General features: G+C 35.4%; 1 protein-coding gene across 1 annotated transcript in view; it reads right to left on the bottom strand.

The window, feature by feature from the left end:
• Nucleotides 1-27,548, bottom strand: part of mgl (low-density lipoprotein receptor-related protein megalin) — a 232,336-nt gene extending 204,788 nt beyond the window's left edge. The window contains exon 1 of the mRNA XM_077436601.1: nt 23,865-27,548. Within this exon, the coding sequence (XP_077292727.1) occupies nt 23,865-24,093 (229 nt within the window). The 5' untranslated portion in view covers nt 24,094-27,548. The remainder of the gene's footprint in view (nt 1-23,864) is intronic.
• Nucleotides 27,549-27,766: the final 218 nt, after the last annotated feature.

Here is a 27,766-nt window from a genome sequence, read left to right on the forward strand (position 1 = left end):
AACTTAATATAGAAATAAAAGTGAAGTATGCTTATAACATAAAGGTCCACATAAAAAATCCGATATCAAAATTTTGTATATTTTTCAGTACGAAAAGTTCAAATACGGGAAAAGTGTGTATTGTCTTGTTGAAGCATGTGGAATCTATGGTCGATTTGGGTATCACTTTTGATCCTCAACTCACCTTTCACAACCACATCAATACAGTCGCTGACGTTTGCTTTCGTCGACTTGGATTTGTCTTGAGATATGCTAGGTTCTCCAACCCTTTGTCTTCTCGCTTGCTTTTCAATTCACTTGTGAGAAGTAAGCTAGAGTATAATGCGATTGTTTGGTATCCGCATTAAGCAAATTAATCTCTGATGGTTGAGAAAGTGCAAAAAGCATTTCTTCGTTTCTTATATAGGAAAGAATATGGGTATTACCCATATCTCTACCTTACTCCTTTCCTTTTGAGCATGCTTGGGTATAATTCGCTTGAACTTCGGAGAAACTTCTCATTAATTCGTTTCGTTCTCCAGCTCCTACGTGGTAATATGTCATGCCCGTTGTTGCTGCAGCAGTGGGGACTTTATGTCCCTAATAACTATGTGCGTAGTAGACATCATCATTTGATGATGTCTACCTCATGTACCTTCTGTCCGCACAGTTCTTTTTCGAATATTCCAAGAGCTATTCGACTTCTTAATGAAATTGTTGCTGCCGAGACTGAATGTGATATTTTTCACCTTAGTGAGCGTAAATTGTCGGATATTACTCTAACCCATTTATCTGGTAGTCTGCGCTCATCATTGTTTTCATGATTGATTGTGATTTATGAATGGAATTTTAATTTACTCTCTTCCATTTGGGCCTCACATGGATGTTTTGTATTTGCAGTTGGTTCTTATTTATTGGAACTGGCTGAAGGTGCAAGGCATTCCTTATGTTATATTTTATATTTGATATTATTACGTATCTGCTATTATAATTGCTATTGTTTGTTATGATTATGTATAAATGTATTTTTGTCTGTGTATATATGTACATACTTATGTTTATATTTATTTTTCTTTCTCTTTTTTCTTTTCTAAGACATTCCCTTCTTTGTTGTTTTTTTAATAATTTATAACTATTATTATTATGAGTTGTTTGTGTATATATATGTTTTGTTTTTGTTATGTCTAATTTCTTTAATTATTATTTTGTTTCTTTTCTTTTATGTTATATTTTTGACCATTGTGGCGCATTAGGAATTTCTGTAATGCTACAATGGTCCAAACTTTAAATAAATAAATAAATTATACGACAGTGAAGACTACTCGTGAGCTTCCAATTATAAAATACATATATCACTGACTAGCAAAACTGCTACAGATGTATAAATTGACAATCGATGGTGCTAATGTCGCCATACCCTCACCCGAGACTACCAATACCATAGATGTCGCCCAGGGCTAACCCGTAATGACAGATGGTAAAATACAAATAAAAAATAAATAAAAATAAAATTGCGGTTTTTTATCTACATATAATACACACCTATATTCGTATGTAAGAATTTGTGTAAGAATTTGTGTATATATGGATGGTATACATATATGTTTATATAATTGTCTTTGGCCAGGAAGGTGCATTGGGTTTACCTGTTAGGCCTTCTTGGTGTAAATTAAATGAAAAAATAAAAATAAAATAAATAAATAATCTCTAAATAGAATCTGCACAATCAGTTCGTAAGCCGAGCCCACCACCGACATTAGTGACTACATACAACTAAATACACATGCGAACATGAAAATTGTTGATTTATGTAATTAAACACAACGAACCTTCTGAATATGTAACATTGTCGCTAATACCGCATTTACATTCAGATAACTCCTTAAGAATTTAAATTGAGATTAAGGGCGACATTCTAGTTAGCATCGAACGCACGTCTCGAAAACGCTGTAACCTGCATATGTTCACAAACAAACGAAACGAGGTCGTACAAGAGACGTGGAGTATTTAAAATTGAATTGTACGCCATATACATAAATAAAAGAAACTAAGGAGACATATAAAATCATACGCGTTAAATTTTACATCGTCTATAAGAGTTACACGCTAAAAGCCCAGCTTTTGCGCAAAAATCTTCCGTAAAAACGATTCCAAAAATAAAATGTGTTTTTCCACCCCTATAAAGATCGACAAAGAGATGCATAAAGAGGGTCACGGTAAATTCTTAGCCGCGGGCTCTCTGACAAGAAAGACTCAAATCCCTAAAGAGAACTAACAAGAAAACTAGATAAAACATCCCAGGAAAAGACCTCCGTCTGTAAAAAAAAATCTATTTTGTATATGAAAACAAAGCAAAAATCGCTTTTAAAATACAAAAATAGCTACATAAATGTAATTTCGAACTTTTTTCCGTACGTTCCTAATAAAAAGATTGACAACGCATGGAGTCGTTCGTCGTCGGGGAAAGCGATGTAAAACGCGTAGAAAAACAACGATCCACTTAGCTGCAAAATGCAAGAGCATTTCAAATAGCGTGCAGACCAAAATAAATGTTGTGTAATAATTAATAAACACACGTTGAAAACATTAAGCATCAAGATTACGACACACGAATTCAACCCTAGAGTACGATCAAAGGCCCGTTCCATGGGGTTTCGCGTGATTCAAGCTTCTTAGTGCGTGGGATCAGCACGCTAACTGAGTCGTTATGAAGTTACGGTTATTATTCTAAAAAATACTAAGAACATTAAAAGTAGGGCCTGCCATTATGCTCGTGAACTCGTGATAGTTCGAGGTCTCGAAGTTTCGATGAATATCGAATAATCTATTCGATTTTCCGACGGCTTTAAATGCATGCTGCTACAACATAAAAGATTTGGCTGGTGTTAACTTCTATTTTTTTTTCAATATAACCTTACTCGTGAATCACAATGTAGGTAAATGGAAAAATTTTCGATTAATATAAGGAAATATATTTTACATGCGAATTTTAAGATCATACCAATCTGTGAGTATTTAATAGACTAATAAAACAATTGAAGTTTTACAACATGTGTTCCGGTCTCTAAGTGCCTCAAGTCTATTTATGTATAAGTGCCAAGATTCTTTCCATACAAAAACTGATACCTTCATTGATCATACTCACAAAATATTTTCCTCTTTCTCTTTATATCCCCACTCCTAATATAATATGTATGTAGTCCAAAATCGAGTACTTATCGTCAATGAAAGTAACAGTTACATCGAAAGTGCGCAATCTTCCGATAAATGGATTCATTAATACAACGTCGTAACTACGTAGTTACAGAAGATGCCATCCGTAAAACGTGACATGGAAATCAAGAGGCTGATAAGCGAGTACTGAAAAAACACGACCTTAATATATGTATGTGCATACCTACGTATGTACGTCTGTCCAAAATTTAACAGGCTTACAATACTTAAATTTTTATTGCGGCTAATGAACCACTCAAATGGTTGGTTTCATTTGCGTTTGATAATGATGATGATTGTAGCACACTTCTGCAAGCTTTCATCTAAGTCGTTCGGGCGAAGGTTTTCAACGATAAAACGAACGTAAAGCCAGATAGGATTCGTTCGCAGGGAATACACATTGTAGATGCTGTCGAATGTGCACGAACACGCGTATGAATCTCCAGCAAATGAAAGAAGAAGAAAAAAAGAAGTGAGCAAGAGAAATATAAAGAACAATAACTGTGTTTTAGTTCTTTTCTATTGTACACGAGGGCTTGTAAAAAAGCGCTGTCGAGTATTGTTTGCAACGCTGAAAAGAACAAAAAGAAGTAAAAGAGAATAAAAATAGAAATGAAAATGAATGGAAAATGAGGCGCAACATTTTTCTGCGCGTTTCCGTTGTAAGAAAGCATGTCCGATTAATTATCCAGCCGCCACGTGCAATTACACTAGATCTCTTGATACAATCGAACCGAGTACGTACATATCTCCTGCACCGGCAATTTCTAATAATAATACGCGTGTGATTAAACGCAACATTTGCTAGACGTGCGTGTCTTTTGTTGGCATTGAAATCAAAATGAAAAATCAATTGGTATTCGCCATACTCGTTCAATAAATGCAATCAAAGCGCGTAGTGAACTAACGTTTGACAATGCCCACTTGAATCACTTACATATATATTTCGAACGAGTAACGCGACACTTATCGATAAACAAAATTCACATTTCGAAATTTTTAAATCAATACATCATCTATTAACCTTTCGGATCAACGCTGCAGGCTGTTACGACTGTCGAGAACTCGCAAAGTTATAAATATTATAAGTAGAACACCGATGTTTGCATTTCGTACAGATATCAATTTTTATTAGGATAACTTTATATGAGCTTTAATAAGTATGAGTAGATATTCTAGCTACTGTAGTACATAATGACAAATAAGATTTCGTATGTCTATAGTTGAATAGAAATTTGAGGCACAATCAAATATACCAACATATGTATGTACATATGTAGACTTCAGAGGACACTATCCGAAAACACACAGCACGTAACGTGGAGCGTCGACAAGTTCTCCTACATTTCTTCAAATATGGGATACACCGTTATCTATCACTGTCAAGCAAAGATAAAACAAGGATACAATTTTACGGAATACACTCCAGGGGGTCATTTTGGGACGGTGCATGATGGGCGTTCCAGGAATATGTGCAAGGCACGGTCCATTTTTTTAACATGTTTAAAACTAAATTAAAAGTATGGAACTAATGTCTCACCCGATTACATATTTACAAACTCTATTCTATATTGCACATACACAGGTGAGGCTCTTTCAAAACGTACATAGTAAAGGAGTGAGATGCAACACTAGTTTTCGCCAATCACCACAAGGCTTCCTCCCCCTCTTTGATTCACACATACTACCATACTCACTCCATACTTTGAGAGAGTATTATGTGCAATATGGAATAGAGTATGTTTATTTGGTTAATACACAAGTATACCACGGTATCTTCACAGGTCACCCCAATATGACACTGTGGCCATAAATTGTAATTTGCAACCGGGTTTCATCAAGATAGGAAGAAAGGCAGTGTAAAAATGTATTTTGATGGTCGATGATTTTTTTTCACAAGCAAAAAAACTACCTAAAATGTATTGCAGCATCCCTTTTGAAAGTCATTTTTCAACGAGTGCCAAAATTCCTGAACCATCCTAAGTTTTTTTCCTATGATGTACAAAATGTGTCTATAGCGTGCATTCAGTCATCATATTATGTACAAAGATAACAAACAGACGGGTTTATGTATGATCAGAATTAAGTATGTGTACACAAAGTCGATCCCGATCGACTGGTAGGCCGCCTCGAATGAAAATTAATAATACAATAGCAAGTAAGTACACAATGCAGAGTTTCTAAGTGCATAAACAATTCAAGAACTGCATATAAGACAAACCATCCAACGGCGAAATACTTACCATTGCACTGGGACAAGGTATAATACATTATATGTAATATCACAGACGAGAGCAAAACAATAAACTTGCAAGTATTATATGTAATTCCAGTTTAAAATACACCCACTTTCTCATTCTGGTTCCATTTTTTAAATAAATAAACGAGGTTTACGTAAGTTAAGACATAATCAATCAATAAAGACATCGACAATATTTCAAGATCACAATACAGAAAAATATACACTTGAAAAAGATAACGCTCTGTTTGCGATGTGAGTAATGAAATATAAATATAAAAATATATTAAAATTATGTAAAGGTCAACTGCTTTCTAGATAACGATTGTGACAGTCGAATTCGAAAAGATATCCGTGCGCTTAACCCCAACACGCCGATGTTATAACATCGTCATTACTACAAATATTTTATGTCCGCAATGTAAAAATGCCGTGATGACACAAAATCAAAATTGGAATTATTCACTGCTTACACCGCTAATAACAATTTTATGCTCTCATTTCGTAATACGATGACGCGCAATTACAATTTTACAATACGTTACAATTTTTATGGATTATTTACGATGTGTTTAAATAAGTAAATAATATGTATGCAATACATGTACAGATCTACAATTACTACATACTATATCAAAATTTGGAAGCTTTCCCCATCCCAAGGTATATGTACATATGTATGTAGGTAAAATTATATATAAAATATATAAATACATGTGTAGCAGGCGACACTAACATCAACAATTTTTAAGATGATATTTATTACAACTTCAAATACACACGTATATGTACATATGTATGTATCTATTATACTATAACAATATTATTTAATGATTTCATTGTAGTACATATGTATTTATTATTTGGGATATTGTTTTTAAACTTCCTTATATGACAAAAATTAAATTAATGTGGCCCTATAAATAGCCAATCGCAACACTCTTGGAAAGGAGAATGTTTAATTCGACCGATTGGCGTTTTTCTAGATATAATGAGGAAATTAAAATCGAATAGATATTGGATACGTGTACATAGATTGAACTTAATCCAACTTTCTACCTCAACATAACAATCACTACCAAAAACATTTCGGTGGACTCGGAAAAGATACTTTCCAATGGATTTCCGGTCCCTTCTACGAAGCAGAATAGTATAAAACGCAATTTTGTAATAATCAATATGAGATAAAATCGACAAACTACATATAATGTAACAAATATTTTTAGCACCTACGTATGTATTATATAATATAACAAATTTTAATGGAATATTCGAAATTATTTGCCAACCCAAACTTTTGGTTTTTATTGTAATTATACAACACTAAAAAAACAGCATTCATACAAAAACAATCGACAACTTTTACCGCAAAATCTCAAATTGATGCGACCGTCCGATTAAATTATTCAAACAAGGGAGAAATCTCACACAATGAGCACAAAAAAAAATTACACAGAAACGAATTGCATTCGTACACAGAAAAAAAGTACCTACATAAAAAAAGAGCAGTTACATTAATAGCGAAAAATGTAGAACACCATCGAAACCATATTCGCATCAACCAGCCATTCAAACGTGTCATCACTGCCAAAGCACAAGATACTAAAAAAAACACTGACACGAATGGTATAAAAATCGAAACACAGAATCCGGGGTAAGTACACTTTGTACGAAGCGGATTATTCACCATTGGTGAACCCGAATCATTCTGGCCTGGTGAATAAAAGCCCCCATTGTGATCTAATGAGTTGAACCGGGGCCCCGAGTTCAACTCGCCTATTATAATCCAATCAGATTTACTCAACGAATTAACCGCTCCACCGATCAAAACAATACCGAAGGGATCTTATTCTATGCCACCGAAGTACTTAAACGCGCGATTGCATTTCGAACATAAATTCCCATGTTCTTTCTGAAGTCTTTCTTCTGTCCTTTTTTTTCTTTTTCTTCGTTTGACTTTGAGGGGAAACTTTGAATAATGTGGAACTATGTAGGTTCCGATATATCATATTTGTTCAATTTCGTTCTAAATTCAATACTGAAACGTCAACTGAACGACAAAGTTCTTTCGAGGCTTGTGGTAAATATGGGTCTACGTGACGAGCCAGAATGTTAAATTACAGAAAACACAAATATCGGAAGGCAAAGATCGAAAATCGAAAGATCTTAAGACGAAAGATCAAAAAAAGGGTGCATGATAAACGGTACATACTCACTTAATTTGCGCGAGCAGGGTACAACAGGAACAAGAGGAACAGGCTTTTCCTCCCGTATTCTGCGCGCGCACATTAATACGGGAGGAAAAGCCTGTTCCTCTTGTTCCTGTTGTATCCTGCTCGCGCAAATTAAGTGAGTATGTACCGTTTACCATGCACCCTTTTTTATCTTTCGACTTAAGATCTTTCGATTTTCGATCTTTGCCTTCCGATATTTGCGTTTTCTGTAATTTAACATTCCGGCTCGTCACGGAGACCGGGTAAATATGTATACAAATGCATAACAGCTTCACAATGTCGTACAATGTTGAAGTTTTCTCTTTCAGAAACTGTCTATGTTTTAGGTCACCACTCCTATAATTGGGAAAATTATTCCCTCCCCCCCCCCCCCTCCGCATTCATCCCACACATAAATTTAATTCTACTGAGGTATTATTATCCTTGAAACGAATATATTATGCGCAGGTAGTGTTTACTATGAGCATTCCTATACGTACATACATACATATGTAGTGTTTCTCGATATATTATTATGGTTGTTTTACCCGGCTCAGTAAACATGACGAATATTAATTTGTTTTTTTATTAAATTTATTTGAATCGAAAAAAAAATCGAATCATCTTAGAAATTTTGACTTTTTTACGATTCCCAACCAAAGTTACTTATTTATTTATTTATTTTAAACAGACCATTGTGGCATAACAGGAATTCCTAAAGCGCCACAATGGTCAAAAAATATAACACAAAAAAGAAAAAAAACAAAATAACAATTAAACATAAACATAAATACATCCATACATACATAAAAAATAGCATTTAATAATAACAGATAAAGTAAAAATATCAAATAAAATATAGCATAAGGAAAGCCTTGCACCTACAGCCAGTTTCAATAAATATGTAAGAAACAACTACAAATACAAAACATCCCTGTAAGGCCCAAATGGAAGAGAGTTAATCAAAATTTCACTCATAAATCACAATCAATCATGAAAACAATGATGAGCGCAGACTACCAGATAAATGGGTTAGAGTAATTTCCGACAATTTACGCTCACTAAGGTGGAAAATATCACATTCAGTCTCGGCAGCAACGATTTCATTAAGAAGTCGGATAGCTCTTGGAATAGGAGCCATTCGAAAAAGGACTGTGCGGGCAGGAGGTACAGCCAGCAAATGATGATGTCTACCACGCACATAGTGATTAGGGACATAAAGCCCCAACTGCTCCAGCAACAACGGGCATGACGTATTACCACGTAAGAGCAGGAGAACGAAACGAATTAATGATAAGTTTCTCCGAAGTTCAAGGGAATTATACCCAAGCATGCCCAAAAGGAAAGGAGTGGGGTAAAGATATGGGTAATACCCATATTCTTTCCTATATAGGAAACGAAGAAATGCTTTTTGCACTTTCTCAATCATCAGAGAGTAATTTGCTTCATGCGGATTCCACACAATCGCATTATACTCTAGCTTACTTCTCACAAGCGAATTGAAAAGCAAGCGAGAAGACAAAGGATTGGAGAATAATCTTGCATATCTCAAAACAAATCCAAGTCGACGAAAGGAAACGTCAGCGACTTTTTTGATATGGTTGTGAAAGGTGAGCTGAGGATCAAAAGTGATACCCAAATCGACAATAGATTCCACACGCTTCAACAAGACGGATCTAATGGAATATCCGTGACAATAGAGTGAATGTGCACGTCCATAGCTCATAATTGCACATTTGTTTAAATTAAGTTCAAGGCCTAAACTAGAACTGAACTCCAAGACAGCGTTAATATCAGCTTGAAGGAGAGAGGCTTGCCTCTCATCCTTGACAGCAAAAAATAATTTAACGTCGTCAGCAAACAAGAGACATGATGCATTACATAAAACTCTAGGGAGGTTATTAATAAGAATTGTAAATAGTAATGGGCCTAAAGTGGACCCCTGAGTAACACCAGATCGAGTAAAAAATGAAGGAGATTCATAAAGACCATATCTAACAAATTGCTTCCTATCACTAAGATAAGAAGCAAAGAGTTTAAGAAGACGCGTTGAAAAACCCACTTCAGCTAACCTGATCAAAAGAGCGTCATTATTGACTTGATCAAAGGCTTTACGAAAGTCAAAGTAGGCTACATCAACTTGCTGACCAACGTCAACTTTAGACATGATCAAATGTGTGAAGCAGGCGAGATTAGTGGTAGTGGAACGACAGGGTGTAAAACCATGTTGCTCATCACACAATAATCTTTTAAACTGCGCAAGAATCAAACGGTGAAGGATGATGTCAAAAATTTTGGGAATAGCCGAGATAATAGCAATAGGTCTATAATTTTCAACCTCATTTTTAGAGCCACTCTTATGAATAGGAATGACTCTAGATAATTTCCATTTTTCAGGATAATTAACAGAAGCAAGAATAAGGTTAAAAATAAACTGAAGAGGCTCTAAAAGCGAATTACAGCATACCTTTAATACGTCAGGGGGCACACCGTCAGGCCCAACAGACCCCTTCAGCTTCATAATAGCCATCCTAACATCTCCCAGCGATACCCGCGGAATGTCTATACCGACACCCTCAGTACCAATTTGTGAAGCCAAACTAGCATTAAGGGATGGTTTTCTCTGGTCAAAGACAGAGCTAAAAAATGAAGCAAAAGCATTGGCGATCTCAGGACCGTCAAAACTTTTATTACCAAATGAGAATGAATGCTCAAGACCATGTGAAATATGCTTACTCTTAATAAATCTGAAAAAGTGGTTAGGATTAACCGCAATAGCACTCTCCATCTCATTAAGATAGACAGTATATCGCTCACTCACACCACGTTTCACGATCTTCCTAAGAGTCCGGAATTTCTCATAGTCACAAAATGATTGGCTACGTTTCCATCTTCTATGAGACAACCATTTTGCACGAACATCAGCTATAAGTTTGCACCCAAACCACGGCGGATATACCCGCCGATGTTGTTCCGAATTAGGATAACTGATGAACCGAGGAACATGACTGTCAAAAATATTATAAAGTGTATAATACAAATATTCAACAGCATCACCAGTATTCATGAGGTACATTTGGCGCCAGTCAATTGAACGAACCTCATTATAAACCAATTCAGAATCAACACGAGCAAAATTCCATCGCAGTGAGGAAACCCCAACCGATGAACAAGCTGAAGCAGCTCTCACAGAAGAAATAAACAAAAGCTCAATATGTAATGCATCATGATATAGGTCCTCAGGGATGATCGCAGTTCCTTTTGGGCATTGGATCATCGTTGCTGACACATTACATTCATTCACTAACATAATATCAAGCATACTTGGATTAATGGGTGAACCAATCTGTATTATGTCGCAATAGGAAATCACAAAATTAAATTTATTGCGGACATGAATATATCACGTTCATTCATAAAATCACGCACATTCATCATATTCACAAACAATAACTCGTATACGTCCTCTTTCGCAGCAGGCGGAATGTAAACCACACATATAAACATTCTCAAAAATATAAAATCAACTCTCACCCATAAGTCCTCACCAGATAGAGTTTCAAAATTTGTCATCCGGACTGACCGAAACCAATCACGACAAGCAAATAATACACCACCACCACGTCGATCAACTCTATCGCGACGATGCACCCTCCAGGAAGATTCAAAAAGTTCAGCATCAAAAAATGATGAAGTCAACCATGTTTCCGTTAGTGCTACCATATCATCACAAATAGTAGAAACGGCTGAATTAAACGCAGCCAGCTTTGTCCTGAGACCTCGTACATTTTGGTAATAAATTACCAATTTTCGGTTTCCCAGTTTGGCGCGTGACTTTCTTTGAGACAAGAAATGGCAGTTTTGATTGAGCCAACGGAGACGAAACGGAAGAGGAAGCAGAAGAAGAAGCCAACACAGTCACAACAGCATCACGACTATCAGGACCATTTGAGCAGGCAGATGTAGGAGAAGAGGCAAATGTAGGAGAAGAGGCATACATAGACGTCACTGCGACCGTTTCCATAGAAGATTCACCAATACTTGCAGACGTAGTTTTAATATCAGGCTTCAAACATTTAGCAGCTCCCGAACAAACATCAGCAAATGAAACACTTGGGCGCAGCTCTAATGATGAAACAACGTCAGTGGCAGACATAGAAGTAGTATTAGTATTCGATTTTATATTCTTAATGCGCATTCCCCAATCTTTAAATCTACCAAAATGAACACCAGCAGGCCAAGAACCAGCAGAAAATAACAGGCCAGCGACAGAAGCAGGAACAGATACCTTAAAGGATGTATAAGATCCTCATGCATTAAGAGGGGAAACCACAATGCCATCCTTTAATCCACAGATGGCACTAACGTGAGTCAAAACCTCGTCACACGAAGTGTCCAATGAGAGCTTCCATATATGTATATTGACATTCCTTTTGACGGAAACAATAACTCCAGAAGCTGCTGTTCCCACCTCAAATTTACGTCTAAGTGGAGGTTGTTCAGCCGAAGGTCGGTCAGGTAATGCGGGTTGTCCAGGTTTTTCATGATTAATTCGCAGACCAGATTTACGTCTATTTCTTTTATTTTTGCCCATCTTCACGGCTGCATCAGCAACGAGAGAAACAGAAGGAGAAGGCACAACACTTCTAATAAGTACAGGAGAATTCAAGCCTCGTATTAACTGCTCTAAGGATGAAAATCTTTTTTCAATACGATCAATTGCATTGACACATAGTTCACGCCACATTTTACAACAATCGCCCATTGTAAAAATTCAAATAAAAAAAATAACAAATGACAATTTTTTCTTATTCTCTCTTCTTTTGTTATTTTTTACCGTACTAAGTATATAATAATTTATCGATATATATTTTCAGAAATCAGTTTAACCACTGTATTTAAATCACAATTGCAAATTTTTTATCAAAAATGAAAGCAACACCAATAACACTACACACAATGCAAAAACACGACACTATTAATCGATAATATATTCGAAAAAAGCATCCGAATATCGGACAATCAAAACAACGAACCAGCTAGTTAGTATGCTACCTAGCAACATACTTATAAACATACATATATATTTACATACAAAGTCTCTTTCATAATTATATATTACTAGTTGTTTTACCCGGCCTCACTCAGTATTTATAATATAAATAGCTTAAACATGGCGAAACTAATAGTAAAAATTCATTTGTTTTTTTATTAAATTTATTTGAATCGAAAAAAAAATCGACTCGTCGTCATAGAAATTTTGACTTGTTTACTAATTCCCCCCGTCCCCCGCCGCCCCCGTCTCCGTCCCCATGTCATAGAAACTTTCCCAACGTTACATATTTACATACAGTCTCTTTCGAAATTATATATTAGATTATTAAAAAATAAGTTTTGTTCTAAAAACATTCGTTGCTTAATCACGGCACTAAACAATATCCACACATAAAACTAAAATACATATCTAAAACTAGAATCGAATCGAATTTTATATTATAACTACATCGGCAAAACATTACAACTTGTACCGAAACTTTCTCGGACTTCGACTACTTGTACGAAATTCGTGAATCAATATTTGTATTTACCTTTAAAATGAGATTTCGCAATATAAATTATTAAGTACATTGAAACGTAATTTGTAGGGCAATGTACTCGCAGGGCAAAAGGTCGAAGTTTGAATATCAATTGAAGACGAAAAAATATACGTCTTGCATAATTTACACACATGTGTGTGTGTGTGTGTGTGTATGTACATAGATATAAATATGTACATATGTATGTATGTATATGTATGCCGCTTAGAAATATTCAAACTTTCGAACAAATTCATTTCAAAACGAAAACCGGAATATGTTCGTAAAATCCTTTCATTCCAAATTTAGCCCTCAATACTGAGCATTTTAAAAATAAAAGTATCCATTTGAAGCGCCGTTCTTAATATTTCAAAATACAATTGTATTTTCATTCAAGAGTACAGAAAAAAATGTCGAAGTATGAAAAACGCATTGAATATTTTAAACGTCGTACCGTCGACAAAGAAAAATTCACAATGAAAAAAGACGTGAAGAAAATTTTGTTTCGAAAAAGAAGCACTTCCTGCCTAGTGTGTATGTAGATATGTGTGTATATGAATGAGCATTTTTCTTTGGACCATTTTCTTCTCGCGTTACAAACTGCCCGTCAAAAGGATAATTCCACCTTTTTACACTGACACAGAATTGGAAAAAACCCTTCACACTACGTATGTACGTGCATATCTCAAAAGAGGGTCTACCTCACGGGCCCGAAAGTGAAACGCCCGAAAACGCAAATATCGAAAATCGAAAGATCTTAACTCGAAAGATCAAAAAAAATGGTGCATGGTAAATGGTACTATGTATATATAATATATATGAGTGGCATGCGGTGAAATTATCTCTCTTTTTGTCATACAGCCTTGTTTAATGTGCGCGCGCAGAATACGGGAGGAAAAGCCTTTTCCTCTTGTATCCTGCTCGCGCAAATTAAGTGAGTATGTACCATTTACCATGCACCCTTTTTTATCTTTCGACTTAAGATCTTTCGATTTTCGATCTTTGCCTTCCGATATTTGCGTTTTCGGGCGTTTCACTTTCGGACCCGTGAGGGGGACCGCTCAAAAGATCCGTTTGAATTTAGTGTTATTCCATTAGTTAATTATAATAAGAAATTTGTATACATTAAAAAATTGCATATCACAAAAATATGTATGAACTAAGAAAAGATACTAAATTTGCAGGATTATGTAGTCGGGAGTTACGGAGTCGTAATCATTTCAAGTTGAGTCGGAGTAGTATAAAAATAGTCATAAAAAATCAACCGATTCCTTTTATTATTTTCTTTAATAAATGGTATTACGAAATGTTTCAACTAAAGTCTCCAATTTTATTGAAATATTATAAATCCACTTACAAATTGAATTTAATAAGTTCACAAAATCGTGACTTTAAATTACAATATAAATAAAATCGTTGCATTGCACGTATTTTGATGTGTATTGTGGCCAAAAACAATTGTCTCCTACGTTCATACTTTTTTATTCTCGTTTTGTTTGTCAAATCGATTTGTGGGTATGAAATTCATACACTCGCACATGAATTCCGTTATTTTTTATTAATTCCTATTACACTACCAATAATTCAATAAATTCAGTTATTGTCAATTTTTAGTGATTTTTTTTCTAATTTTATACTTTGGCAAAAAAAATCGGTCTTGCTAAAATCGTTCAAGTTGGATTCGGAGTCGAATCATAAGATCAAAGTCGGTGTCAGTGTCGGTAAATTTTGAAGCGACTCCACAGCCCTGGTAATTAATTGGTCAAATAATGAAATTGAATGCGATATCCATCAACCGATGATGCAAACAAACACTTTCCTGTCTTGTTAAAAAAACTACGTACATAGATAAAGTAAAAAAACGATAAACGTGAATGTGTGAAAGCAAAATCAGAAGCCCCACGCACCTTAAAAATGCAGTTTTGGGTCGATGACCATCATAAATCAGAAAAGGCACGGACTATGACCACGCACCATCGTTGCTTTCGATTTCGAACGAAAGACGGATTCCGTGCAGATTTTGAAATCGAATCCACACACACCATGACGAAATCGCAAATATAACAACAATAACGTGTCACGTCTCGACGAGAAAGTCAACGGCGATCGAACGAGTTGTGTACAATTTTAATTTCTTCCGACACTTAACGTCAAAACGCATCACTCGAAATCTACACAAAAACAAAATAATTTCAAAATCAAAACGTCAAAATGAGCTTCTAATGGACGAAGCTTAAATGCAATTTAATAGTTGCGATAACGAATCTTATCGAAACAGCCACGCGTTAATGCAACGTCCATTAGAGCGGAGCTTAATGGCCAGTGCCTGGAAAATGCAGTTCAAATTTCAGATTTCAAATCATAATTTATTCCTTTTTCCGGCTCGACTATTTGAGCATCGACGATAACTACACAAATATATACAATTATAATATTTACATACAAATATGAACAAATGCATCCATTCGATAATTTTCTTGTTTCCTTGTATTATATTAATTACTCATCTATTAAGGATGGTAGAACGTCGTCAATGAAAATTTATTTTATTTTATCATTTAAACAACAATAAATTCACACGAAAAAGAATAAATACACAAATAAGCAAAAAAAACATGTTAAATATTTAAAATTGTAATGCAAAACAAATTAATAAAAAAAAACAATTTAAAAAGTAATAAAATCAAGCTCGAGTAATAGATGAATCAGCCAGGATCCTAGTTCTCGCCTTAACTTCCTGAAACAAAGGACGGGCGCGAGACTCCCGGAAGTATATGGGGGCCCATAGTTTCATCTTTTCAATCAACAAATGATTGTCAATCTGGCCTCTCAAAATTTGCAGAAGTGAGATACCAGCAGCAAATTTCTAGGAGAAGAAAGGGATTCATAACCCACAGCTTTCTGAACAAATGCACTTGGAAATAGTAGGGGATAGTAGCCAAACTCAGTCATGTACTCAAACTCATACATATAACTTTCTTTGCATTCGTTCAATCTGTAGAGAGTACGTTACCTCCCTAGGATTCCAAATTAAGGATCCAGATTATAATATGTTGCGAACTAACGCGTTATAAAGAAGACAAACTATTTTCATGTTATTAAAATTGTGAACGTTACAGACATCTTTGAGGCCTTATTGCAAAAAATTGATTGTAAAGTCAGAGATATGAAATATGAAAAATATGAAAAAAGGTCAATATTCCGCATACGTTCCTTCACATATAATCAATGCATATTTGTTATAATACGGTGAATTGATGCATTCGCCATCCGGTACGTAACCATGTGAAAAATTCAATTGACTAGTTTGTACGTATATGTATATGTATACATATATTGAGCTTAAAAGCGAATGCATCAATCCAATAGATCCGAGGCATCATATCAAAATAACGTCAAAAATTCGCTCGAAAATGGGCGTCGGAAAGTTTATCAAACAGAAACGAATGATTGATTGGTTGATTGAAACAACGAGTGTAATGTACACGTTATGTGAGTAGAATTTTGAAGCATTTCAAGATGTGATTGAAGAACACGGCAACAATATGTATGTACGTTGATTGCACATTGCACGAGCAGACTGGAGGTTATCGCCTTTCGGCTTCCTACTCGAAAGCATGCTATCGTCTTCTGGTTCAGATAAGCGAGTCAGAGTATGTACAAGAAACGAGGCTGACTCATTGACAAGGAACAGAACAGAGACCCAACGGCGTGTTTCGCCACCGTGACGAGATGCTACATAGAAGGCCCACGCAGCACACCCATCCGTCTGTCAGATCGTCCAACTGTCTGGATCGCCTCAAATATGTACACCGACAATGTAAAAACTTGAATTTAAATAAAAAAAAATCTATTCGGAGTGTATCCCATAATTAATATGATAAACTTATACTCGTATAAAACCGTTGTACGAATTCAATTAAAATCACAGAAACTGTTCAGGTCATTGTATTTGAGGTGACCAATCATGCAAAGATTTGTCTCTATCTTTATTAAGTCTTTATCATGTTGTCTGCCGTGGCGGTTCCTCAGACTTGTCTGCCAACAGATAGGGCTTTTTATGTTCACAGTATAATACAAAGACAGTTCATCCGAGTTGGGTTCGTTGCTGTCTTTCAAAAAATCAAATTATAATCACTATAAGTATGTATAATATATTAACATATAAGAAAGAAGTTGAAATTATTGTCTATGTACATTTGTACATCCATACGTACAACACTTTTTTCATACTTATGTACATGACCACAAAATTGCATTTCTTTCCTTCGAATGCAGTAATAATGGATTGCAATTCACCATCAAATTTTATAAACCGGTAAACGGTAAATGATTTCTCCTACTACTGGTATACCGGTATTAACCGGTAAATGAAAAAAGGTTTTTCATCATAATTGAAACAACCTAATGATCACATTTATTACAATTTGGTTGGTCTTTCGTTAACTTATTTAAAGTAAGGTAACCCTGTGTTGTCAGTGAATTTATCAATTTAATTCTGAAAATAAACAAATTTCATCAACCACAATACGCCATTGTTCAAACATAACAGGACATAGAATACAATAGACATCTATGGACAAAAAACCATTTTTTGATACACAGAAAATTTTCGAGAAATACATTACGTACATATGTAGGTACCTATGTAGCATATTATAAGATTCAACAAATTCGAGATGCTAATCGCTCGAATTTGCGAGAAACTGAGGGGAGGATACCGATTTGTTAAATCCGTCACAACAATTAAGCTAGATAAATCGAAAAATTTTACCAGAACGGTCGATCTGTGTTTTTTTATTAATAACCACAAGACTTAGCCAGCAGCGTATTTGACCGGGACTTGAACCCACGACCAATCTACTGGTATGCAATTGCTTTACCAGTACACTACGCTGTGGCTATAGGAACCATCACAACAAAGCAGTTCGATAAATTGGCAATCTCTAACAGGAGACGTACATATGTCGAATCGAAACGACTATTGTAATACGGCGAGCGTTAAGTCATGGGACAACCTCCAAATACATAAATCTGACCTAATCAAAAGATACAAACAGTATCTCGGCCGGTGACCAGGGCGAATCATCAATCTCGGAGAATCCTCTCGATGAGCATTGCGTAACCGGCGACATGACAACGTTCGTAAAGATCCACTCACAATAATCAGATACGAGCGAAACCAGTAGAACCACTGGCGGATTGACAATATACACTATGTACCGAGTGTGTGTATGTGGCGAAGCGACCAACCGGTTGCGGTCTTTGGTCATCACCGGTCGCGTCAGATGGCTCCTCAGAAGAGAAATGGCGCCGAAACAGAATCGCCATCCGCGTCGAAACGTGCCACCGATGCTGCGACCTGATAACAAAAAAGACATATTCTACTACTAGTAGTAGTAGTACAACGTCACAACCCAATATCCGTCGGCCATCTTTTTCGCCACCTGTCACGTGTCGGACGTTTGGCATCCGACGAAACGCAGATACTACGTGTTCGGCAGCCATCTTCCAATATGGCGCACTGACCCGTATTCGATGGTTACTCTTCAGTGCACAGCGAAAATGATTAATGCGAAAAAAAACTGCACAGCCTTGAACTTGTATTATTATTAGCGCCAGTAACATGGAGTTATCCGGGTACACACATACATACAAACTACTTATTTTGCTAGGTGATTATTCCGCACAATGCGATCTCACATACGTCACTGAAATCTTGATCACGGAACATCTGTCACGAAAATTCCATATATCGAGAGTTGCACACGCGAACTATCATACTAACGAGACCTCGACCTGAGGGGGACTAACCTAAATAGAAATGTGATTATTTTCAATAATAGTAAAACGCAAGACTAGACATAACAGTGACACATTTATTGTATTTCATATTATATATCGAAGTAGTACATGTACACATACTTTAAATAGCAAATACTTATTTAGAAGTCGACTTGTATACTTTCGATATGGAAAATTTTCATCAAGGGCAACTAGTACAATATGTATGTATAGATAACTATGAAAAAAAACTGACAGGGTGAGAACATTCTACTAAACGTTAAATATTTCAGCGTTGATAAACCAAAATAGCCGCGATGTTGTGTGTCCGACTATTGATTGAAAGTAACAAGGTTCAAATTCTGATCAAATTTTGGAAAGGTTTGGATATTTCCAAATCTAAATTGGACGATTATCAAAATACGTATGATAATACCAATTATAATAAATACCAAACAATATATAAAAATGACTATTCCTTTCTTTTGGATTATATTCTCTCCAAAATTCAAGGAGGGAACAACTGGAGAAACGCCTTTTCCAGACACTACAATATATGGCGAATGGCGAAAATTTTTGACATGCATATTAAAACAGGTATGTACGTGATACATGTACATATTTGTTTATGTTCATAATCAATTAATGATTTCCATGATTAAAAAATAAAGTAAATATCCTAGCTGACTTAGCTGAACGACGAAATATGAAACAACACATAATAAAGTATCATTTAATAGAACATATGTATACCTCAACGCGCGCGTCTGTCGAAATACCACAAAAGGTAAGACAATCGTTTGCATAATTTCAAGCGCGGGTTATTTCACGACTATTAAAAACCAGTTCTACCGAGAGAATTTGAATGAATCATTAAAAATTATTTTTTACTTAATACTTACGTTTTATAATATGCAACCTCATCTTGGCAAATTTTAACAAGATTCAATGACGTATTCAGACGTTAAAGAAACAAATAAAGCCATGTAATCAAAACGTCCGCTCCAATTTGTATCACATTATATATGTGTGCAATAATAGCAAAACAATAATATCCCTAGGTGTGCACAAATACAATTGTATTTAGATAGCAATTAATTATGTATATCAGGTAATTTCGTCGATGACCTAATCCACTTAGAAATTAACATATGTACATACTCATATATTCATATAATAAATAACCAATTTCAATATTCGTGGGATTTTCAACAATCAAAGACGTCTCACTGTGATATTTCCGAATACATACCTTATATGCATGTATAATAACGTGGGTTTAATGATAAATAATTTAAAAAAAATGATATATTTGAATGACCTACAAATACAGACATTTGATGCATTTTAAATGCATTCACCGTTATTATCTAAGTCAGGGTCAACTAGTCATTGGTGCATTTGTTTTCATCAAAAATAATCCTTGAAATATACACAAAAGGTTATATTCGATGGATGAAACTACATATGTACATATGTACTAAGTTGGTATAATAAATATGTACATATGTATATACTTTAACTGTAAATAAATTTCCACATACACAAACCCATATATGTGTGTATCTATGTAAATGAAACTAAATGTGAATTTTCCACTGGGTCGACTTTCAACAAAGAATTACCAAACCAATCAAACGTATGACTAATTGGGTTGCCATCATCAGCAATGTTGACGATTGCCAATTAAAAAAAAACCTAACGAGCTTTCATTTATTTCCAATACATATAAATGAAACGATAAACATCTCCATTAAATAATACCTCCACACTTGAATAAAAATTGCATAGACCTTAAATCAAATTCAACGTAGAGGTCATCGCGATATTTCTTCTCAAATACCAAGTTTATGTAATGTTGTAACCCCACGAACTCTTATCTATTAATATGCTAATGTCAAAAAAAAAAACCGCTACAATGGCACCGTATTCGTTGGCAATATTTCGTAGTATTTCATGTGTAATCAGTCGGAGGTTTGAGTTAAAGTTACCATATGTTTCTGGGAGCATGCCTGCCTCAACTCTCAATACAACTCTATCGCGAAGGTTTCGCATTCGCATACATACATATGTATGTATATAAATTACGCTACATTGTGTACATACTCGTATATACAAATATGAGATAAAATTAATGAGATAACAACTATAATTATTCATTTTATTATACCACACATTAAATACCGATTGAAGTTAGTTAAAATTCAATAAAATGAAATGAATATATGAAATTATCAAAAGCAATTAACTTTATCATCAATTCAGAAGAAAAAACTTAACTGAATAAGAATTTATAACATTGGAGTCTCTTAGTAGTTATATAAAAGCATCCATTTTTTACATATAAGACAACATAAAATAATATATTCACGCAAAAAAAAATATATAACAAATTCCGTTAGAAATCAAATTTACATTTATTTCGGATAATCCAACAGAAACATCAGACCGGAGAGGGGGATAAAATTATCCGTCCATTATACACGATATTATTTAAAATTCGGCCAACAAATTACTCCCGCTGCAACAATATTTAAACAAGCGGCCATATTCCGGGGTCCACCTCGCTCCTGATTAATCAGGATCGGTACGAGAGCAAAGTTACCGCGCCGCTGGAACAATTTCAAATTACGTAGCCAAAGTTTGCGGGAATTTGCATGACAAAAGATAACCTTCATTCGTCCGTATATTTTCGTCTGATTACAATTTTAAATAAATTAACAGGTCCAGAAGACCGGACCGAGTGCTCTATACACATTTACATTCCGCACATAGACAAACCCATCGTGGTACACGGTTCATAGCACCGCCGAGGTGTACATAGATAAGGTGCGTATATATGTACATACATACATATCTACAAACTTCTGAAAGACCAGAACACGTACTAAGTGTGCTAAAGCAAAACATGACGGATATATGACCGACAATTGGTGCATTGACCTAAAGCAATATACTTTTGATATTTTTTTGATGTTAAAATCTATCTTTCTCGTATCGATAGTGTCGATTTATATATGATGCAATATGAACGACCTATGATATTTGATATTTATACATATGTATGTAAGTAGGTAAGTGTTCACTTTTGCGGAATGTATGCGTCTACCTGTACTCCGTGCTCGATTGTCATCATCCAGTGTGATTTGTCCACGGCTCAGGTGCAACGACCGACTGGTCGATACCAAAGTGCATTTTGCTACGAAAAAAAAAAATGGGGAACAAAGTCGGATCCGTTAGCACAGGTGTCGACGACAAAGCCGTTCGATTTGGTAACAAATCGAAATCTACAACAATGAGGAACGATTCGTCCAACAACAGAGTGGTTCTAGTACTAGTAATGTCGAACCCTACTTCGACCGGACGAAATTTACTGATTCGGCCCATTCAGATAAATTCGTCTTCCTACAATGGAAAAAGTGTCGACGATATTTCACCGGTTTTTTATTCTTTTCAAGATGAAATCTCTAAAACGTGCAAAACAATCTTTCACGATCATTTATAAAAAATATATATATATATAAATACCATACCTATGTATGTATGCACGTTATTATCGGAGATATTGAATGTCAGAATTCACTTACATCCCAATGACAGCTGTCAAATTCAAATAAATCGAATAATTTATAGAATACCTAGACTTATGAGACAACATTTAATTTTATTTTTATATACACATACATATATACATGCCTAAAAGGTAAACTCCAATGCGCCTTCCTGGCCAATACAAAACAACGATATACAACTTATATATTAATTTTAACAGAACAACAAGATTCATTTTTAAGGATAAATTTTTGATGCACTTTCGGAGCATTTTTACAAACCCCAAGAAAAGTGGACAGATGATCTGGTGTAACCGTAAAGAGATCAATGTGATCGGAAAGTAGGTCGAGAAGACTAATGACAAATGTTATTGCATGTTATTATCAAAAGTATAATACAGTTTATAAAAGGTTCTTCGTATAATACAATTTATACAAAGTGAGTTCTTTGGAATTTTCGATCTTCATAATTATTGTTGGCAAGATTTTGTCAATGAAATATTTTTTTTTAACAAAATATGTGCCTTAAATTGGCATACAAATAAAACAATGTGAATTGGATTCAAGAAATGTTAAAATTTTCAAATAATGAGAAAAGAAAAATCATCAGTTGAATCGTTTTGAATGTGTGGAATTTGAAGACCATGTATTATAACTATGATTATGAAACGCTTTACATAATATGTAATAGAATTAGAAATGAAAAAAGGGATAGATAAAAGTTACAAAAAAAAGGAAGAGCCAAAGAAAATTTTCCAATTGCAATAAATTTTCTTTTGTTTTTACGTTTCGTGTTTTGTCGTAGGCAATATCCGTAAAAAAACGTGTCAAAGTCTAAATGAAACGGTAAAATAGCGTCTTAATTAAGTATTGTGGATATATATATATATATATATATATATATATATATATATATATATATATATATATATATATATATATATATATATACATATATAGAGGTGTATGTATTTATAAATGAAAATGAATTGAATCGAATACGAAAATTTCGTTCGGATATCCTCCATTGTGAAATTTAGTTGCAAGGATGACCGCGAGAGGCGCTGCGAGCTGCGCGCCAATCGCAGTCGAAATACAACATTCAAAAGTTAAAAATAATAATTAATTATTCGAATCCATCACACCGGCCAATGAGAGCGCTCCGCTTCGTCAAGCCGGCGACCAAAACAAAAGAAGATTTGAAATAACGCAGGTAAATACCGTTATCGTACTTTCGAATGAACGCGACACGACACGACACGACACGACACGTTGACAAGTAGAATTGAAAAGCTGCGAAAGGACGAACCTGCGAGTGGTCTGGGATCTGCGGCGGGGGTGGAGGAGGAGGTGGCAGCGGGGGTCGTAGAAGTGCAGGAGACGCAGTCGCCGAGGAGTGCGACGGCGGCGGCGATGGCCACGACCACGGCGACTCTCACTGTCGCTGCTGTCGGCTTCTGTCGCTGCGGCTGGAGTCGCGAGTGGAGTCGCGAGTGGAGTCGCGAAGTCGGGAGAGCCAGAGCCCCTTGGCCGGCCATGGCCAGTTCAGGGCCGCATCCGGCGCGGCCGCCGACTCCGAGCGCCAGTCCGACGATCGCCCGCCCGACTACGAGATCGACTACGAAACTCTGTCGGAACTCCTCGTAGACGCAGACCGACGCAGACCGGCGAAAGTCGACGGGAGACCGGCGAAAGGACTCGTTCTATTATGACCTAGGTCGAATAGGTCAGCAGCAGATAGAACGGCAGTAGACAAAATACAGAAGATAGAAGACAGAGGACACACGCGCACGCACTCGATGTTGCGGCGAGCGACGCGCACAGACACGGCGACGACGACAGGTACGAACGTTCGAGCGGTCGAGCGGTCGGCCGCACACTGACGGGTGACGGCTGCCGGCGCGGCCCGAGGGGAGGGCGGCGCGCGGGGAGGGGGCGCGGGTGGAGCGCACAGGTGGTTGCGGCGATGCACGCGCGGCAGCCCAAAGCACCGCAAAAAACGACCCTCTCCCGACGCGTCGACAATTCAGATTCGCGATTCGACGAAGAGGGTGCGGGCTCGACCTTTCGCGTCAATCGAAGGCGATGTTCGCGCCCTTAATCCAATTTTATTTTGAGTGCCTCCAAATTTCGCCCGACTCTTCCACACGAAAGTTGAGTAAATTATAAGGTGACGATTTTGTTCCGAATCTAATGTATAATTTCGAAAGAGACTTTCTATATAAGTATGTATGTACATATATATCTTTGGTTAGAAGTTTCGTAAACAAGTCAAAATCTCTATGACGATTCGATTTTTTTTTTCGATTCAAATAAATTTAATAAAAAAACAAACGAATATTTACTATTAAATTCGCAATGTTTATATTACAAATACTGATCAAAGCCGGGTAAAACAACTAGTTAAAAAGAATGGTCGCTATCGTAGCGACTATGTTATCTTTTTATATACTTTGTTTACTTTGTCGTGAAATGGTGCAGTAATTTTTTTTTTCTTCAACTTTTTAAATGCATGCCAACAAGTCCATGCGCCTGAAATACGCCAATAGGCAAGTACTAAGTAAACAACAATACTACCCGCTAAGCTTTTTCAGGTAACGTTGAAAAAAAAATGCATTGAACATGGGTCGTGTAATCCGTGTCATTCAATTGTCAACGTTTATAAAGTGTCGTTTACACTAGAATTTCTGAATTTATAACCATAATAGAATTTCCCAATGGAAATCCCTAGCTGATGCCTATTTTAGATTGTGGCTTGGCATTTAGATTGTGAGCAATTACATTTCAACAACAATGAAGAAGATGGAACTAGTTTTGGAAAAATAGATTTCTTTTGTTTATTTTATAATGTTGCAAGATATATTAGAGAGTCTAAACACACCTTTACAAAACTCAAAATTCTCGGCGGTAGTAATCTATGGTTTGTTTGGATTAGCTACAATTTTTATCCTGCTTTCTATTGGATTTCTAAATAATTCTATTTGGAAAAGTTGGTGAAATTTTCAGCGTGGCGGGCTTTCAACAGAAAAGTCGGTTAATAAAAGACGGGTAATGAAAGTCATCTTCCAAAAAAAATCGATATTGATATAGATACGAGCTAGTATATATGTAATTGTACTAACGACGAAAACTAGGATAAATTGATCAAATTGTTTTAGGAATGGTTTATCGAAGATATTCGATACTCGATTTTTTAATAAATTGATAATTGTTGTTTTATAAACTGAAACTGTTTTAGTTACATCTTGCAACTAACCAGACTAATGTCCAAAAAATACTTTGAAAACGAATACTCTACTGGTGAAATTGGTGCATATGGTCACTTGACGCAAATTAGAATTTCGAACTAAGTTTAATTGTAATGGACATTAGGTCGACATACGATACTCACCAAGTGCAACGTAAAGCTACCATTAGTGAATCGAATTAACGATGTTCGCATTATTTTGAATTTCCATGGAAATTTTCCTCGTATTGAAATGTCCAATTGGAATTTGAATTGAATCTACTAAGAAGGATTTAATCGTTGTGCTTATACATAAAATAACTATTGATGAAAATTCCATACTATTGATAATAAGTATTTTTATTTTCATTTGTTTTTTTTTTCTTTGCTTTTCCGTTTTATATTCTAATACTTGAAATGAGTTGCATATTATCTACGTACAAACTTTTATCGATTCTGCACATCACAATTACCTTATTTTTATTTTCAAAAAATTCATCTTATGGAATTCATTCATTCATTTATAGAATTGCAAGCCACATGACCAAGAGCGATAAAGCGAACGTTTGATTCAAAAAAGACGCGGGAATGCGTAAAGCACTCCAGTATTGCCATTGTTGAAAATTAACGGATTCTCGCCATCGCCGATTGTTTCGCGCTTACACAAATTTCTCGTTATTGTCATCGAAGGAAAGAGGAGGTAGAGAGAGTAAACGACGGACAACAATGGCGCTTTAGCTGAGCTGAGGCTGTAATTTGAGAGACAAAAGTCAGCCAACTGAAGCGCGTACATCTTCACAATGGGGGCAACCATAGACATCATAGTGGAGGTCAAAAATTATGTATAATGATTGTTGTTTGCGTGAATTATTGTTTTGCTGACGAATTCCGCTCTTGCCCGCCTGAATTTAATAATAAAATATCTAAAATCTCCAATATAATATGCAGAATCAATTATAAAATACTATTGTTTTGAAACTGACTCGAATTAACAATGCCTTTTTTATAATGGCGCAAAATGCGAGATTTCACACGTATAATTAATCATTTTAATTATGCAATTCGTTTCTATAAACAAAATTTATCCTTCCTACACAAAAAATTTAATTAATAAGCTTATTTATCCCTACATACATATGTACATATGAGTCGTTATTATTTGAACATGGAATAAGTCCACTTTTATTTATTTTGAAAAATATTTCTTCTTAATGTTTTTAGCGTTCAAGAATATTTAATAAAAATGCTGGTGGCCTGTAAACGTTTCTTCTGCTTTTTCAAAATTCTGGACATATCGAATTAAAAGAAGTAATAACAATTTGTGAATTCAGTCAAACAAAAATAGTGTTTTTGGAACTGAAAATTAGACTAATGCCGCTTTCAAATATAGCAGCTCATATATCTTCATCAATGTTACTGATCATTTGTAACTTATCAATTTTAAAAAATGACGAAAGGATATGTACAAAGTCATATATGTATGTATGTATGTATATATTTCATAATGGTAAAATCAATTTAAATATTGCCTTTTCAAGCATTTTTTCATTCTTATTCTATTAATCTGTACTTCTTATAATCTTGCAGATTAAGCATTTCGTATTAAATCCGATTTTCTTTTTGAAAACTCTACTATATTACTCCCTTTCAATCGGCGAAAAGAGGAATGAAACGTAATCGCAAAAACGTTGATGACGCACTTTAAATGAATCCAACAAAGTTAAAAATTGAATTATTCGACAATACCATTGATTTCCCAAAATGATTAACTACAAAAAATGTAGATTTAAAGAAAAAAAAACCGTATTTATTATTGTTTTTTCACATGTACATATATGCCATACATAAATAACTGAGCTGTTACGAATAAAGCCCAATCGTGAAAAGTCGTGATTTTTGTCAGTAAGAGATTATATTTAGGTGTATTAGTTATGAATACACTGCATACATATGATTCGTTTTATATACCCAGCAGTCAATCAGCT

This window comes from Arctopsyche grandis, chromosome 8 (assembly GCF_051622035.1).
Source record: "Arctopsyche grandis isolate Sample6627 chromosome 8, ASM5162203v2, whole genome shotgun sequence".
NCBI lineage: Eukaryota > Metazoa > Arthropoda > Insecta > Trichoptera > Hydropsychidae > Arctopsyche > Arctopsyche grandis.